Below are 16,426 nucleotides of genomic sequence, written 5' to 3' on the forward strand. Positions count from 1 at the left end.
CAGCCTATTAAACACCGAGAATTCAGAGACTTTGCATCTCTGCACCCAAGCTCCATGTTCTTAAAACTCAATCTGCTTTTTCTATAGCTAACTAATAGTGCTGGGAAAAGACAGTGTTTAACATGGAATAGTAAGTGATGGTTTAATTTCTGATCGGGTCTGAAAGTCTGTAATTATAAAAATAGTGGAAGCAATAAATAAACTTCTAATTTTTAGTTCTCTGATTTGATAATTGCATTTCCAAAAGGTGGTAATATGGGGCTCCACATTTCAGTGGCAGTCATACCAAGTCTATTAAGTTTACAGTAAAAGAAAACCTATCAATATAAAAACAAGAAAGAAAGAAAAAAAACCCAACCACCTCAACACTAATTTGTAGATTATTGCAATCAGACCAAGTTTTTACTACTTATATATCATGAGTATCAAGAAATAGGAAGAATAGAACCAAGTACGCTTTGGGCTGTTGCATCAGTTGTACTTTCAGCAAGTTTTAGTTACATAATAATAATTGGTTATAAAATGATATTGCGAAGGTTACTGCTTCTAGATTGTTGTAATCTTGTTTATGAATGTTACACAAAATAGCGCCTATTTTTGTGTTGTTGTTGGAGCAGATAATAAGAGAACTTTCAGAAGACTGTTAGAATAGCTTTGCCTTTGGCCAGAACTGACGTACATAAGTGTTAGTAATCTCTGTTGCAATCTATTTAAAATAATCCTTTTGAAATTAGTCATCATTTCTTAGAAGGAAATGAAAAAGCTTTAGGCTTTATGTAAGTGTGAATTTCTACCTTATGGTTTTTTAGTGTTTCTTAATTTATTTTTTATAACTAAACCAGACAATTCACCATTTGAAAAATATGAGAAAAGGACAAAGGAGGTCTTCGGTTCTTGTTACCCACACAGATGTGTTGCCAGATCAACAGGGTACTCATGAAGTTCAGCGTCACATTTCACATCATGCAAATGCACTTGGTCACTTCCATATAGCTGCAAGCATCAACCCCACTACAGGTGAAATACAACCATTTATTAAACTGTAATAATATATTTGCACAAAATGAAAAAAATTTGATGCATGTTCTTTGCTTTGCCTAACTGAATACAGGGAATTTGTAGGAAGACTGTTATTTCACAAGTCTGTTACTTGGCATAGAGTTCTGTAAGACAAATGAGGCTGAATTTTTTCTGAATACCTTCAGCATTTTTAAAAGCCAATTAAATTCATCTTTGCACATCAGAAAGCAAAAGAAACCTGAATTTCAAGTCTACTTAGCATTGTTGGTTTTGGGGAGGCAATGGTATATGATGAAAAAAGTATTTGCATCCTACAGAATATATAGTGAACAAAAAAAAGCTGTACTGGATTTTTTGGCAGGAAAGCAGCTGCTTTTTATAGATTAGTTCAGAATATTTTAAACAAGGAAACGATTGAAGAGCAATCATGTGCCTTACCTAAAATCTGTCCATGAAATGACAACACTGCAATGAATGAAACTGAGCTATTAGAACTGTTGAGTATTATTTACCATTGATGTAAGAATCAATTTTCATGTGAATTTATTGATACTAAAATATTGTTACATTTTTTTAATTAAAATTGTATGTAAAAACTTCATCTGCATCCTACCTTGTCTAATCTTATAGGCGCAAATTATTTTCTACTTAAAACAAGTTAAATGTCTCAATTAAGAAATCTGTTATATTATATATGTGTGTGTATATATATATATAAAAAAAAGATGGGCCGTTTAATATATAGCTTTTTTTATTTGTTTAAAATTGTCCACAGATATTCCGTCAGTCTTGGCTGGAACAGCTTTTAATATAGATGAAGGAAATGGAGGCTTCGTTGTTCACTGGTTGAATAATAAAGAATTTAATTTTACATCCTCTATTGAAGTATTTATGCAGCATCTAAGAAAAATTTCTGAACAACAACTAGAACAAGATTTTGATGTTGAGGTTGAAGAGGAAGAAGAAATGGAAGAAAAAGAGAGAGGTTTACATATGAAATTAGATCATGGTTAGTAATATTGAGATATGTAGCACAAGCACATTAATGTAATAATGCAATTCTTTAGCACAAGAATTACAAGTGCTAATATTTTATCAGTAATGTAAAATAGACATTTACAGCTGAAATCTTGGCTGTGGTAATTGTAGGCATGAAAAATTCAATGATGTACTCTGTTGGAATGCAATAGTAATAAACACAGTGAAAAAGAAAGGTAGTTTTTGTCTTTGATTTCCATTTTGGATATATTCCACTGACCTATGAAATTATGACTAACAATCAGGTTGTCAGTAATTACATACCAATTTATGGCAAGCTTTAAGAAGGGTTGGACATAGCTCCATTTTAATGCAACTGCACTGTTTCCAGTATTGGAAGACCAATTAGTGACGGTAAACAGATGATACATTGTATTATTTATGACGGTTAGGTTCCTAAAATCTAGATTACCAGTGCAGTAGTTCAGCGTGTGATAATTCTTACTGAACATGTAATACTATTTCATCAACGATCACATACCACATATTTGATGATTACCTTATAAATACCAGAAAACCCCACATTAATTTGGAACCAACATTCATATAAAATGCGTGGGTTTATATAGGTGACCAGAATAATCTTAGACAGGGCGTTGCTTAGTATCTAGATTTTGATGGTTATATTTATTACTACTTGTATTGCATAGTTAGGAGCAATAGTCAAAAGCCAGGGCCTCGTATTTTTGTACAGACAGACCAAAGAAACATCTTTCTACCCTCAGTTTGTATAAAAATAGCACTATTAGCGCATTTTAAAATGCTGTGTTGTTTTGAATAGAAACTTACAGGGAAATCTTTGCAATGGATAAAATGGCACATTTCTGTTGCAGACTTGTCTATAGACAGAGAATCGGAGACAGGGACTGGTACAGGCTCTTCAGAACATGAAGATGGAGAAAGAGAGGGAAGCCCTAAGACATCTCTACTAGCTGGCCCACGCATGCCTCTTCCAACAGTTTTGTTAGATCGAAAAATTGAGTTGCTCCTAACTGAATGGAACAGAAATCCAGATATGCTTTTTACTATCCACCCTATTGATGGTACCTTTCTGGTGTGGCATGTGAAATACTTGGATGAATACACTCCAGGCATCTTTCGACAAGTTCAGGTATTGTACATTTGAAATTGTTTTATGATTTATGATCTTAATCAACAATCATTGTGTCCTTTCTTTTATATCTGAACATCAGTATGAATTTAATTTTAAGTACTTCCTGTGAAACAGCTAACATTTATTCAGTCTTAAGCTGAGTTATTAGATTCTAATTCTTTTCTTTTTTGTTTTTTTAGGTTTCATTTTCTTCTAGGATTCCTGTTGCGTTTCCATCAGGAGATGCTAGTTCCCTTAGCAAAAATATTATGATGTATGCTTGCCCTGTCTTTTTAAAAGATGACAGTGATGCTATACATCAGAATACAATGGACTTTCCCGATAAGACTCTAGGAAATAAAGGACCAAGCTGTGCCCAGGACAGTTCAAATGTGAATATAATTTCTCCCATAGTAATGATGATTTCCAAACATATAGATGGCTCTCTAAATCAGTGGGCAGTTACTTTTGCTGATAAATCAGCTTTCACTACTGTGCTAACTGTATCACATAAATTTAGATATTGTGGTCACCGTTTTCATCTCAATGATCTAGCTTGCCATTCTGTGTTACCATTACTGCTAACATCTTCTCATCATAATGCTCTATTAACTCCTGAATCAGACAGTTCCTGGGACTCTGACAGGATAAACAGAGTAATGGATCCTATAAAACATGTGAAAGGTTCTTCTAGGCAGCAACTTAAAAATGCAGCAACCCGTACATTCCATGACCCAAATGCAATCTATAGTGAGCTGATTCTGTGGCGTGTAGACCCTATAGGACCTTTATCATACACTGGAGGAGTATCTGAATTGGCTCGAATTAACTCTCTTCATACCTCCGCTTTCTCTAACGTAGCCTGGCTTCCAACACTTATTCCCAGCTATTGCCTTGGTGAGTATACTTAGCATGTTTCCATATAGAGTTAACACCATGAGACATGTAATTTATTTTAACAAATTAATTCTTATTGTATTTGGAGTATATTTATATTAACTTTACAGCAATTTTTTTGTATTGTGCAAATTAAGCATTTATTTCATTTGAGGCTAAGTTACTTCAAAACATTTAATCTAGTCTGAGTGTGTCTGTAGTTACTGTGGATCAGCTGACATTCAGTAACCTCTTTGTGTGAGTAAAGAATCATCGCTATCACAAAGAACAGGATTATCCCTTTCCTCAGCGTTTTACGCAGCTTCACTGAGTGTTCCCTGCACTGGTATTAATAATGCAGGTGTTCTGATGACTTGGGCATCTGGGTTGTGGGCCACATAGTGTTAGAGGAGGCAGTGGGTTGAACAGAACTAGTGAGAGCTAGTATTTGGACCATTAGAACATGTGAATTATTGGGAAAGATTTTAATCCAAAGTTTACAGTATCAAAATCTTTTAACATGCTGGCTAAGAACTCTGCTTAGAAGATCTTGAAACAATACTGAAGTTCTTCAGGCCATCAGTAGCTTACAAAAGGCCAGTTAGAACACAAAAGATTTTTAAAGAAAGAGACTACATTAACTTTACAGAACTGCAAACAATACTTTTTCAGAGGTCAGGCAGTACATCTGATGTGTAATGCCCTAGGACAATTCTTCAGGTTTTGTATTTAATTTTAGGGCTTTCTGTTGGAGTTAGGATAATTGTCTCTGCACATGTTACTCTATTGAGCCACTCAGACACTTATTTTTTAATTATGCTGTTGTAGCGGTTGTCATCTTTGTATACAGTACTAAAAATGTCATTTGTGCTGTGGATGTAACATTAAATTTTATACTAATAATGCCAGGTTATTTTATTATGCTAAGGCCAGTCTGACCTTTGCAATGATTAAATGGGGGTCAAAGATGTTGTACAATCTCAAAAATCCTAAAAAAGCTCAATAAATGCATAACATACCTTTGAGGTAAGATAAATCCATTTTCTGTGCTCACATAGTAACATTCTGTGCTGTCTGAATCCCACAAAATCTTCTAAGCACAAATAGCTAACTGCTTCCCTCTTAAAAAGTAAGAGGAAAACATGTATCAGAATAGAAAACCTTGTGTCAAGCCTGTTCCCTATACTGTAGAGAAGCAAAAGACGCTCTGTTACAGGTTTTCACATATTATTCACTACTAAGGATGTATTTCACTGAATTTTCACTGAATTTTTTTTTAGAGTTGGAAGGGATCGTATAGATCATCTAGTCCAACTCCCCTGCTGAAGCAGGATTGCTTAGAGAATGCTACTCAGGACTGCATCCAGGCGGGTCTTGAAAATCTCCAAAGAAGGGGACTCCACAACCTCCCTGGGCAGCCTGTTCCAGGGCTCTGTCACCCTCACCGTGAAGAAATTCTTTCTCATATTCAAGTGGAACCTCCTATGTTCCAACTTGTGCCCGTTGCCCCTTGTCCTGTCACTGGGAACCACTGAAAAGAGTCTGGCTCCCTCCTCCTTCAACCCACCCTTGAGATACTTATAGGCATTAATAAGGTCTCCCCTCAGCCTTCTCTTCTCCAGACTAAAGAGTCCCAGCTCTCTTAGCCTTTCTTCATAAGGGAGATGTTCCAATCCCTTAATCATCTTTGTTGCCCTTCGCTGGACACTTTCCAGTAGTTCCCTATCCCTCTTGAATTGGGGAGCCCAGAACTGGATGCAATACTCCAGTTGTGGCCTCACCAGTGCAGAGTAGAGGGGGAGAATGACTTCCCTCGACCTACTAGCCACACTCTTCCCTATGCAGCCCAGGATTCCGTTGGCCTTCCTGGCCACAAGAGCACATTGCTTGCTCATTGTCATTTTGCTGTCTACCAGGACTCCCAGATCTTTCTCTTCGGAGCTTGGCTCCAGCAGGTCCACGCCTAACCTGTATTGGTGCCTGACATTCTTCTTGCCCAGGTGTAGCACCTTACACTTTTCCCTGTTGAACCTCATGAGGTTCTTCCTTGCCCAGCTCTCCAGCCTGTCCAGGTCTCTCTGGATGGCAGCACGGCCCTCCGGGGTGTCAGCCACCCCACCCAACTTGGTATCATCAGCAAACTTGCTGAGGATACACTCTGTCCCCTCGTCCAGGTCACTGATGAATATGTTGAACAGGACTGGACCAAGTATTGACCCCTGGGGGACACCACTGGTTACAGGCCTCCAGCTTGAACCTGTTCCATTAATCATTACCCTTTGGGTCCTGTCACATAGCCAGTTCTCAATCCACCTCACTGTCCCCTCATCCAGCCCACACTTCCTTAGTTTTCCAATGAGGATGTTATGGGAGACAGTGTCAAAAGCCTTGCTGAAGTCAAGGTAGATGACATCTGCTGCCCTCCCCTCATCCAGCCAACCAGTTATGGCATCATAGAAAGCTAGAAATCATAGAAATTGCTCCCTCCACTTTTATATCTGCACTTTAACTGGAGGGTAAAAGGGAATATTCATAGAGGTTGATTTTATCCAAAGAGCCTAGAGACGGTAAACAAGGAAAAAAGCTATAGCTAATACAGCTTTTTTGAACTGTTTACCTTGGACTCCTACTCTAAATCATCTCTTGACAACCTAGGGAAGCTAGAGTTAGCTCTTCTGAGCACCTCCTTAGAGGTGACAGTGAAGAGAACATAACCGTTTTAAGGAATGGCAGCATTCCATTAGGTGTACTACATACTGTTTTTTGCATATGTGGACTATGTTTGTGAACATACATGAATTCTGCTTAGATTATTCAACTTTTATGAGGAGTTTCAGTTACATAAATGAGCAGAAAGGGGGTTATTTCAAAGTTCAAATAATGGTGTTTTAAATCACACGTTTGCTTACATTTTTTGCTTCAGTACGTTATGAAAATTAGGTTAGAAACATATTCAGATAGTTTGAAGTGGATTGTAATAGAGTACCAGATGCCGTTTGACTGCTATTTTTTTTTTAACTATTAAATTTTTGTGTTTTCTATTAGGTACATACTGCAACTCTGCTAGTGCTTGTTTTGTTGCATCTGATGGCAAAAACCTGAGACTCTATCAAGCCGTTGTAGATGCACGAAAACTTCTAGATGAATTATCTGACCCTGAATCATCTGTAAGTTTTACATAGCAATGGTTTAAAGGTATTAAAATAAAACTAATTAAGGTAACTTTTTTCCCTCCAGTGCTTTATCTTCACTTACTTCTGTATAATTTTTGTGCCAGTCCATGTATAGGATCTTATGCATTATACCTTGCATAATTACATGTTTTGCAGCTGTCTCTGAACATTAGCAGACAGAAATGCAGCTCTTACTACTAAAATTGGCTGGACTGAAACAAAATTTCCATGACAAGTTTCCCTGACGTGTAGCAGATGGGGAAAGGAAAAATTGTCTTTCTTTGTCCTCTCAAAAGAGGGGAGTCAAGAGCAAGTCAGAAGGTGAAGACAGAAGAGCAAGACTTAGGTGTATCCACCTAAGTTACATTTATACATGAGGAAGGGCAGAGATGGGGGGAATCAGCAGGTTATTTCTAAGGGTAATATTAGCTCTTATTTTTTCTGTAATAAGCAATTTTTTCATCCTTTTTATCTTTCATTTGTATGACTAAGGACAATAAAGCCTGAACTTGCACCATTATTGTATAAAGAAGCACATCTTTCCTTTTTTTCCCCATTCTTCTCTTATTTGTTAAGCTATCCTGCAAGATAGAGCCTGTCAGTATTCAGGTCAGTCTGCGGAATCTGTTCTAGGGGCGATGATTGTAAACATTCCAGCAAAAATCAATAGAGCCTTCAGTTTTATAAAAGCAGTACTGATTTTTTTTTTTTTCACGTGCTGTGACAAAACCTGAAGTTTTAAACAGAAGTGAAGCAGTACACTTAGTATCTGTGCCATGAGAAACTCAAGTTATGTTATGAAAAGATAAATCTTTACATAAACAACATCTAGTTTATATAAAAACTGGTGTGCTATCCCCATTAATAGCTGCAGACGCACACCAGTGCAGATGTCTTGATAAACACATTATTGGTAAGTGCCAAAATGACATCAGGAAGAAATCTGTTACAGTGTAAGCCAACAAGAAAAATGAAAGCATCAGTTTATTGTAAATGACGCAGTTTCTTTCTGTCTGAAGGAAAAATACTAACTCTTCTCATTTTGCTCTGTTTCAGAAACTTATTGGGGAAGTGTTTAACATTGTGAGCCAACAATCTACTGCTCGACCAGGATGCATTATTGAACTCGATGCAATAACTAACAAAGTAAATAAATGGTTAACTCTTTAAAAGTATTACATAAAGGTGTCTAAAAATAGCTTTGTCTGTTAATTAACCTAATCTGTTGAAAATAAGTAAAAGATATGACATATCCCTATGGTAGTAATGATTGCATTGAATTTTTGTGGATGTTGATACACCTTGAACATTTTAGTCAGGTAACTTTTCTTTGGCTGCTGGGAGCTTAAAGCCTATTAGAGTGTAAACAATATTTTCTAAGCATAACTCTTGATGAAAACAAAACTTAAATAAAGACTAGTTTACAAACCATCATAATTTAAAGGGAAAAAAAAATAGCAATCCCCCACAAACCCAAACAAAAAGATGAACAACATTTAAACAAAACCCAAACCTAAAAACTAGACCTAACCATTCCAAAATATAGGCATCATAGCCGTGTGTGACTTCGGGTTTTTTTTGTCTGTCTTGTAAGACAAATTTTTATCTGTTAACTAATACAACTATACATTACAAACAATGAGAAGGCAGTTCTTACTCACAGTTATTTTGATCCGACATGTTTCTGTGCTGTTTGCTGTTAGGAAGCAGCCTGTGAAAACATTGCATTTTACCATTTCTTAATTAGACATCTGGATGTTTTGGACATATATAAGGAAGTATTCATCTATTTGTCAATAAATTTCCATGTCTTTTAAGTATTAATCACATAGAATCTTCAATTTTAAGTTCAGATTGATAAAATGTTTTTCTAGAATTTTTATAGGTGATTACAGGGAATAATCTCTTTCCATATTTCTCTGGAAAAAGAGGGTGTTTTGCAACATGAACACTTCGCCATCATTGTCTTTGGGGAATATATTTTTCCTTGCCTCCAGGAAAGGATTTCACTGCCAGCAGCCTCCTTTGTAGAGAGGTGGAAGTGCTGCAAAGAGGTCTGTTGCTATCAAGGACAGACGTTGAGTTATCAGAGAGAAGGAAAATCTGCAATTCATTCCCATAAATTTCCCAAGCAATTCACTGCAGACATGTCTTCCTACTGAGGAGGGATAAAAGTCTTAAGACTTTTTGCCACTGTCATTTATTCAACACCTAGAGAAATAAAACCAATCAGATTCTAATTCATCTGTCAATAACTGTGGCAAAAATGCTATTACAGAATTGGTCTAGCATGGTACATTTCAGTGAAATTACTTGAATGTACAAACAATAGGTTCTAGAATATGCTGCTCTTAGTATAAGAGGGAAGCATTTAGTCTTTCTGATGCATTAAAATAGTTTTCAACATTATAAAAGAAAGTGATCCTTATCCAGAGCTAGATTGCACAGAAGAAATAATTGCATTAGTACAAAATGTTGCTCTATCATTCTGGAAGCGTAACTGTTGCTTAATGTTTCAGTGTGGCGCAAACACACAGTTGCTTCATGTCTTTCAAGAAGACTTCATTTTGGGATACAAACCACATAAGGAAGATGTGGAAGGGAAGGAAACTGAGATATTTTTCCAACCATCACAAGGTATAGCATAAAGATAACTTATATGAATGAAGTAGGCACCAAAAATGTCCTTAAAAAATACTGAAATCTAGCCAGCATATGCTAGTTTCCTTTTTAATGAGAATCTGTAGAAGTCAGTAAAATGGCTGCTTCCTGTTGCTTATATGAATTGTCGTTTACATGGTAACGGTATTAAACAAAAGCATTCTAATTTGCTTAATGTAAAACATTTTAACTTATATGACAAAGTCCGTTTTTCAAAATGCTGTATGCTGTATGTTATATATAAAAATGCGTACAAAATAGAACAAAAGGGTATTTTCTGCATCAACATGTAGTTCCAGGTGATAAGGTGAATATATCTGACTTCCAAGTTAATACAATAGAAAATAACTGGGGAATTTGGTAGTAGTCTTAAAATTTTAAAAGAAAAAGGAAACAAGCAGGCAGGTAGAAAAGAGTCTTTATGATCTAGCAAAATAGTTCAAACTGACTAGGAAGGCAAATGTATCCAAAAAATTAGATTTGCCACTAATACTCAGGTTGTCTGTAAGTCAGTCTGTCTCTATTTTCATAATTCTTGTGTAGCTATGAGCAAACAAAATGTTGATTAAAAATGTTATTAATGGTTTCTGTTTGAATATTTCATTTTATAAACAAGCAATTTCTTTCAAAGAGGAAGCCTTTTTTTTTTTACTAATTTTTAGAGATTCTTCTGTTATTGAAAATTATTTATGTTGAACATAACCTTCATGATAGTGACAGTATGTTTAAATTGCAGGGTATCGTCCACCACCTTTCTCAGAAAAGTTCTACCTAGTAGTAATTGAGAAAGATAGTAATGGCTGCTCTGTTCTCCAGATGTGGCATCTTCATCTCAAATCTGTGCAAGCCTGCTTAGGTGAGTGACTGTTACTGTGACGTTTCTTTTATATTATTTAAAATAAAACTTAAAGCTTGGTGGTTTATTTTAAAATAAATTGTCACCTTTGTCAAGCAGAAGCCTCAAAGTTGGGAATCTTCAGGCTAATCTATCAGTGTAATAGAAGCAGTAAGCATTCCTTACAAACATTGGTGCATTCTATACCAACAGTAATATAAAAATATGTTAGTGGGGCGAGTAATGTACTTAAGCATTGGATTCTTTATTTTAAACTATCAGTATTTCAGAATGTTATGGGTATCTTAAAACAAATAGTCAAAGCATATGATAAAACTAATGCAAGCTGCACATATCATAATTATTTTCTGTGTAACTTAAGCACTGCTAAGAAAGATAAATCTGATTATAGGATATTCATGCCTTGTCTTTACTTATAAACAATTTTTTAACAATGTTGGCAATTATTTTTTTTTTTTATATAGCAAAACCAACTGAGGCTGCTTCATCAGAGAATAAGCTTAGTGTACCTGAGCAAAAGACTGTGGATTCTTCTCCAGATACATCACCTGGCATAAGTCCCATTCCACGATCTTCATCAATTGCTAATCTTCAGACTGCTAGTAAACTCATTCTGAGCTCCAGACTTGTGTATAGCCAACCTCTGGATCTTCCTGTTGGTGTAGAAGTAATACGAGCAACTCCTTCAGCAGGTAAATTTAACATTTTTTTTTTCTATCGAGTTGGTTTGCTAATTTACCTCCTGGTTTCTAGGATTGTATCTCCTCAGCCTATCGTATTCTGATTTACTGATACAGGGAACACGGGACTAAAAAGGCTCTCTCAAATCATAGTGTTTGTGTCATGTTACCCTTTCATAAACGTTATCAAGTCCCCTGAAACTTACTGCTCTAATAGTTGGAAACTTAACTTCTAGTCTTAATTTATTAATGAAAAATTTGTACCTGCTTGGTCATCTGCCAGCTTTAATGTGTTGGGTATATATGCTTGTTTTACCTGTTGCACTTACACCTTCTTCTGTTTGTCTTTCTCTCCTGTCTTTTTTTTCTTTTTCCTCTTCCCTCTTAGGTTTCATTTTGGTAGGCTATAGGAACCTAATCTTAACTTCTTTAATTTTTTTAATTCTGATTAAGGCTCTGTGTCCCTCTCGTTATTCTAAAAACCCTTCTCTGAATTATTTCAGTACTCATTTATCTTCTTTGAACAGTGACCAGAAATGCAAATGATTAGTAATGATTAGTAATGTTAAAGTTGCAAGACTGTTACCAGTCTTAATACGTTTGCCCTTACCCAACTCCAGATTAGAAAAATAATACCAAGTTGTAAAGTTCTCTATCAGTAGTTAGATAGTGTTACGTCTGCCTTGTAGGCATTCTACTCTATATTACTAAAACTAAATATGTTTGTTCTAACTTCAGGTCACCTGAGTTCTTCGTCCATATACCCAGTCTGCCTTGCACCTTATTTGATAGTAACATCATGTTCAGACAACAGAGTGCGGTTCTGGAGATGTACTGTAGAGACAGACCTAAACAGCAACAATGAAGAAAGAGAAACATATCATTGGAGAAAATGGCCTTTAATGAACGATGAAGGAGAAGACAACAGCAGTACAGTGAGCATAGTAGGAAGGCCAGTTGCTGTTAGCTGTTCTTACACAGGGCGTCTTGCAGTAGCATACAAACAACCCATACAGCATAATGGTTTTGTTTCCAAAGAATTTTCCATGCATGTTTGTATACTTGAATGTGAGTCTACTGGAGGATCAGAGTGGGTTTTGGAACAGACAATTCATCTGGATGATTTAGTTAAGGTTGGAAGTGTACTTGATTCAAGGGTCAGTGTAGATAGTAACTTATTTGTTTACAGTAAATCAGATGCTTGTTTGAATAAAGACAAGTACCTGGTGCCCAGTATCAAGCATTTGGTGCATTTGGACTGGGTATCAAAAGAAGATGGCTCACATATACTGACAGTTGGAGTTGGAGCCAACATCTTCATGTACGGAAGACTTTCAGGAATTGTAACAGATCAAACTAGCAGCAAAGAGGGAGTAGCTGTCATTACTTTACCACTAGGTGGTAGCATAAAACAAGGTATAAAGTCAAAGTGGGTGTTGCTTAGATCAATTGATTTGGTATCGTCTGTAGATGGCACTCCTTCACTGCCTGTTTCTCTGTCCTGGGTGAGAGATGGTATACTGGTAGTGGGAATGGACTGTGAAATGCATGTTTATGCCCAGTGGAAACACGCTGTCAAGTTTGGTGATGGAGAAAGTGATGTTTTTACTACTGAAGACTCAACAACACAAGATCCACTCAAAACAAGCTTGATAGTGAAGAAGACCAGTGTAATTGATGGGGCAGGTATTGTGGATGATGTTTTTGGCACTCCAACTGTAATTCAGGATGGTGGCCTTTTTGAGGCTGCTCATGTTCTTTCACCTACTCTACCCCAGTATCATCCAACCCAGTTATTAGAACTTATGGATCTGGGTAAAGTTCGCCGAGCCAAAGCCATTCTATCGCATTTAGTTAAATGTATCGCAGGAGAAGTTGCAATAGTTAAAGATGCAGAAGCTGGAGAAGGAGCCGGTCCTAAACGCCACCTTTCTCGCACCATTAGTGTAAGTGGCAGTACTGCAAAGGATACCATCACAGCTGGAAAAGATGGTACTCGAGACTACACAGAGATAGACTCAATTCCCCCACTGCCACTGTATGCGCTGCTCGCTGCAGATCAAGATGCCACTTATGTTTCTGAAGAAACTTCTAAAATACCTCAGGGTTCTGAAGACCATGCTAAGAGAAAAACGGAGGATCAGTACTCAGATCTGTTCCAGATTCAGCCTGTTACAACTGAAGACTTCATTGATTTTGAGCCTGAAAAGAGGGAGAGTAAATCCAAAGTTATTAATCTGTCACAGTACGGTCCGACTTACTTTGGCCGAGAACATGCTAGTGTCCTTTCGAGCCACCTGATGCACTCAAGTCTGCCAGGCCTCACTCGACTGGAGCAGATGTTCCTTGTAGCTTTGGCAGACACTGTGGCCACAACAAGCACTGAACTAGATGAGAACAGAGATAAGAATTACTCAGGTTAGTAGCTCACGTATTGTTGAATTAACACTCTTGTTCTTCTCAGCAAAGGTAAATTTAGTTCTTGGGTGTTTTGGGATAACAAAGCTGAGAGCTAGCATTGGTTATTTGGATTAGATACAATAAGAAAGAAAACCACTTAAATATAAATTTCTACTTATGTTTCATACATAATAAATAACTTGTAGTTCAGGTTCTCAGCAAGTTTAGAAATGTATGTTTCTCCCACGCTGCATATAAGTTGTATATAATGCCTCTTGCAGGCACCTGCATGTTCAAAAGTCAATATTTTCTATTTCACAGGAAGAGATACCTTGGATGAATGTGGCTTACGCTATTTGTTGGCTATGCGCTTGCACACCTGCCTTCTGACATCACTCCCACCTCTGTATCGAGTTCAGCTGCTTCACCAAGGTAATTCGTAGGGCGAAATATTGCTTTCATTTGATCCGCTTGACCTGACAGGATTTGGTTATGTTTGATTTATAATATTATGGTATTTTTATTACCTGCATATTCATTTTAGATTATATCTATTCCATTAAGACCTTTATCGTGCAAAGGCTTAGTATAGGCTTCCCTATATACATTGTAAATAGCAAAAAAAAGCATGGCTCTAAAAGAGAAGAAAAATTCTGCCTCATTCAGTTTGAGGCGTAAATAAGTTTCCCAATCAGATAACATACAGATTGCATGTATATGTCATTGTTTTTGCTGAAGGAATGAAGATACTGCTTTACATGACCATGACTTTACCTTCCCTTAAAGATTTCTTTATTATTTTCATCACAGCAGGTTTTTTCCCTTGCTGAATCTTGAGTAAATGCTGTTGTGAAATACAGGAAAGAAAAGCATTTAGCACCTAAGCAGCAGACAGAAAGGCTTCTGGCCTAGAATGGGTCTGCCTCTGCAATAACAGAATATTTTTGCTTCAGTCTTTCACTGTATAACTCTAGTGTGCGTATGAAATGGGTACTAGAAAATGATGGAAGACGCACAGAGGAGAAGACATCCCTAGTGAGCAAAAAGTTATTTCAGCTGTTTCTTTAGCAGCTCTACTTCCTGTAGAGGGAAATGGTCTCATCAATCTCTCTCAGATCTACCTGGAGATCCCACTTTGCATCTCTGACATATTCCACTTGCTTATTAACAAGTCTTAATCTTCTGAATTTTATTATGTTATTGTTTAGGCCTATCTACTTGCCATTTTGCATGGGCTTTTCATTCTGAGGCTGAGGAGGAGTTGATCAATATGATTCCTGCTATCCAGAAAGGAGACCCACAGTGGTCTGAATTAAGAGCTATGGGTATTGGTTGGTGGGTCAGGAATATCAACACACTCCGAAGGTGCATTGAGAAGGTAGCTTTTATTGCTTACAAATTATAATTACATGCTCTTAGATATGCCTTAACAGATACGCATGGTCACTTGTATATAGCAGATTCCTTTGTACTCAGCCCAGCTGAGTACACAGGAGACCGTGTAACTAGCTTTTTCTATGCCAGCTAATGTTGGTGGTCCTGACTTACAAATGTTGTTATTCAATAGTAAAATATAATACAATCGATGTAGGGAAAAGATATTTCCAAAGCATGTAATTCCCCTCCAACCCCTATACTTCACAGTATGCTAAAGATCATATTAAGTACTGTAAGAAGAGTCTCGCTTTCAGAGATATGAGACATTATATATTTGTAGATTAAACAGGGGATTATGCTTTGAGTTCAGCAGTGGGTTTTATTTAAGAAATCAATGTGTCTAAAAATACTAGTCAATAAAAACTATATAAAGGATGTTTTTGCAAATTTTGTATTTTTTATAATGGAGTACTATAGAACGTAAAAGATCTGAACTGCAAATAAGTACAGGTTTTACTCTTCTGAAGAGTCGTATAATTACTGTTTTATAGAAATATGCACCTATTTTATGCAAAACCAAAATAACACCAAATCTCATTTGTATGCAGAGTTTTCTTATGGGAGCTCTTATAATGGATAAAATGCAATATATTTTTGAGATAGTATCTAAAACTATCTCCCATAGCTACAAATGAGATTTAAATTCTTGCTTTAATAAGAATTTCAGTTTTCTTTTAACTTGAAGTTTCATGGACTTGAATAGTTACTAGCTTTTGCTTTGAATTACAACAAATAATGCAATCTCTGAAATGTCTGTGGAACAGAAGTACTTTACGAGTTTACTAAATTTCCAAGTCACCTGCTGTAAAAATACGCTTTAAAAAGTTACAGGATGCTCAAAGAATCCAGGAGCAAAACTTAATTATCCTAGTATTCCAATTCAAATGCAATTACATCTTTGAGTCCTATATGAAAACCAAACAGTGTGCATTAAAGAAACACCTGTATTAGTATATGTAAATAATAGGTTGCAAGAGGAATTTCATCTGGTAGTATGAGTTACTGTAACACTTCTAAGGAAAAGATTTTTATTTGCACGTTTATAACGTCCCACTGGTTAAGAGGGATTAATGTCTGCAGTAGTGCTGGTTTTCTGACTCTTAAGAACATTTGCAGTGTAATAAGAGCTGTCATATACGAATAAAACATTCTGACAGAAATTACTGTTACTTTGTAATAATAATACAGTCAC

General features: G+C 36.4%; 1 protein-coding gene across 7 annotated transcripts in view; it reads left to right on the forward strand.

Annotated features, from left to right (window-relative positions):
- The window catches only part of DMXL2 (Dmx like 2), a 54,972-nt gene that overhangs the window by 15,956 nt on the left and 22,590 nt on the right, over positions 1 to 16,426 (forward strand). For 5 of the 7 annotated variants that reach the window (XM_074155938.1, XM_074155941.1, XM_074155943.1 and 2 more), the window contains exons 9-20: positions 843 to 1,017; positions 1,796 to 2,029; positions 2,892 to 3,169; positions 3,352 to 4,048; positions 7,073 to 7,194; positions 8,257 to 8,346; positions 9,720 to 9,837; positions 10,598 to 10,717; positions 11,182 to 11,409; positions 12,136 to 13,815; positions 14,119 to 14,229; positions 15,006 to 15,175. In XM_074155938.1, the coding sequence (XP_074012039.1) occupies positions 843 to 1,017; positions 1,796 to 2,029; positions 2,892 to 3,169; positions 3,352 to 4,048; positions 7,073 to 7,194; positions 8,257 to 8,346; positions 9,720 to 9,837; positions 10,598 to 10,717; positions 11,182 to 11,409; positions 12,136 to 13,815; positions 14,119 to 14,229; positions 15,006 to 15,175 (4,023 nt within the window). The remainder of the gene's footprint in view (positions 1 to 842; positions 1,018 to 1,795; positions 2,030 to 2,891; positions 3,170 to 3,351; positions 4,049 to 7,072; positions 7,195 to 8,256; positions 8,347 to 9,719; positions 9,838 to 10,597; positions 10,718 to 11,181; positions 11,410 to 12,135; positions 13,816 to 14,118; positions 14,230 to 15,005; positions 15,176 to 16,426) is intronic. The other 2 variants (XM_074155944.1, XM_074155945.1) reach the window with 2 other exon arrangements.

The sequence above is a fragment of the Numenius arquata genome, chromosome 11 (assembly GCF_964106895.1).
Source record: "Numenius arquata chromosome 11, bNumArq3.hap1.1, whole genome shotgun sequence".
Lineage (NCBI taxonomy): Eukaryota > Metazoa > Chordata > Aves > Charadriiformes > Scolopacidae > Numenius > Numenius arquata.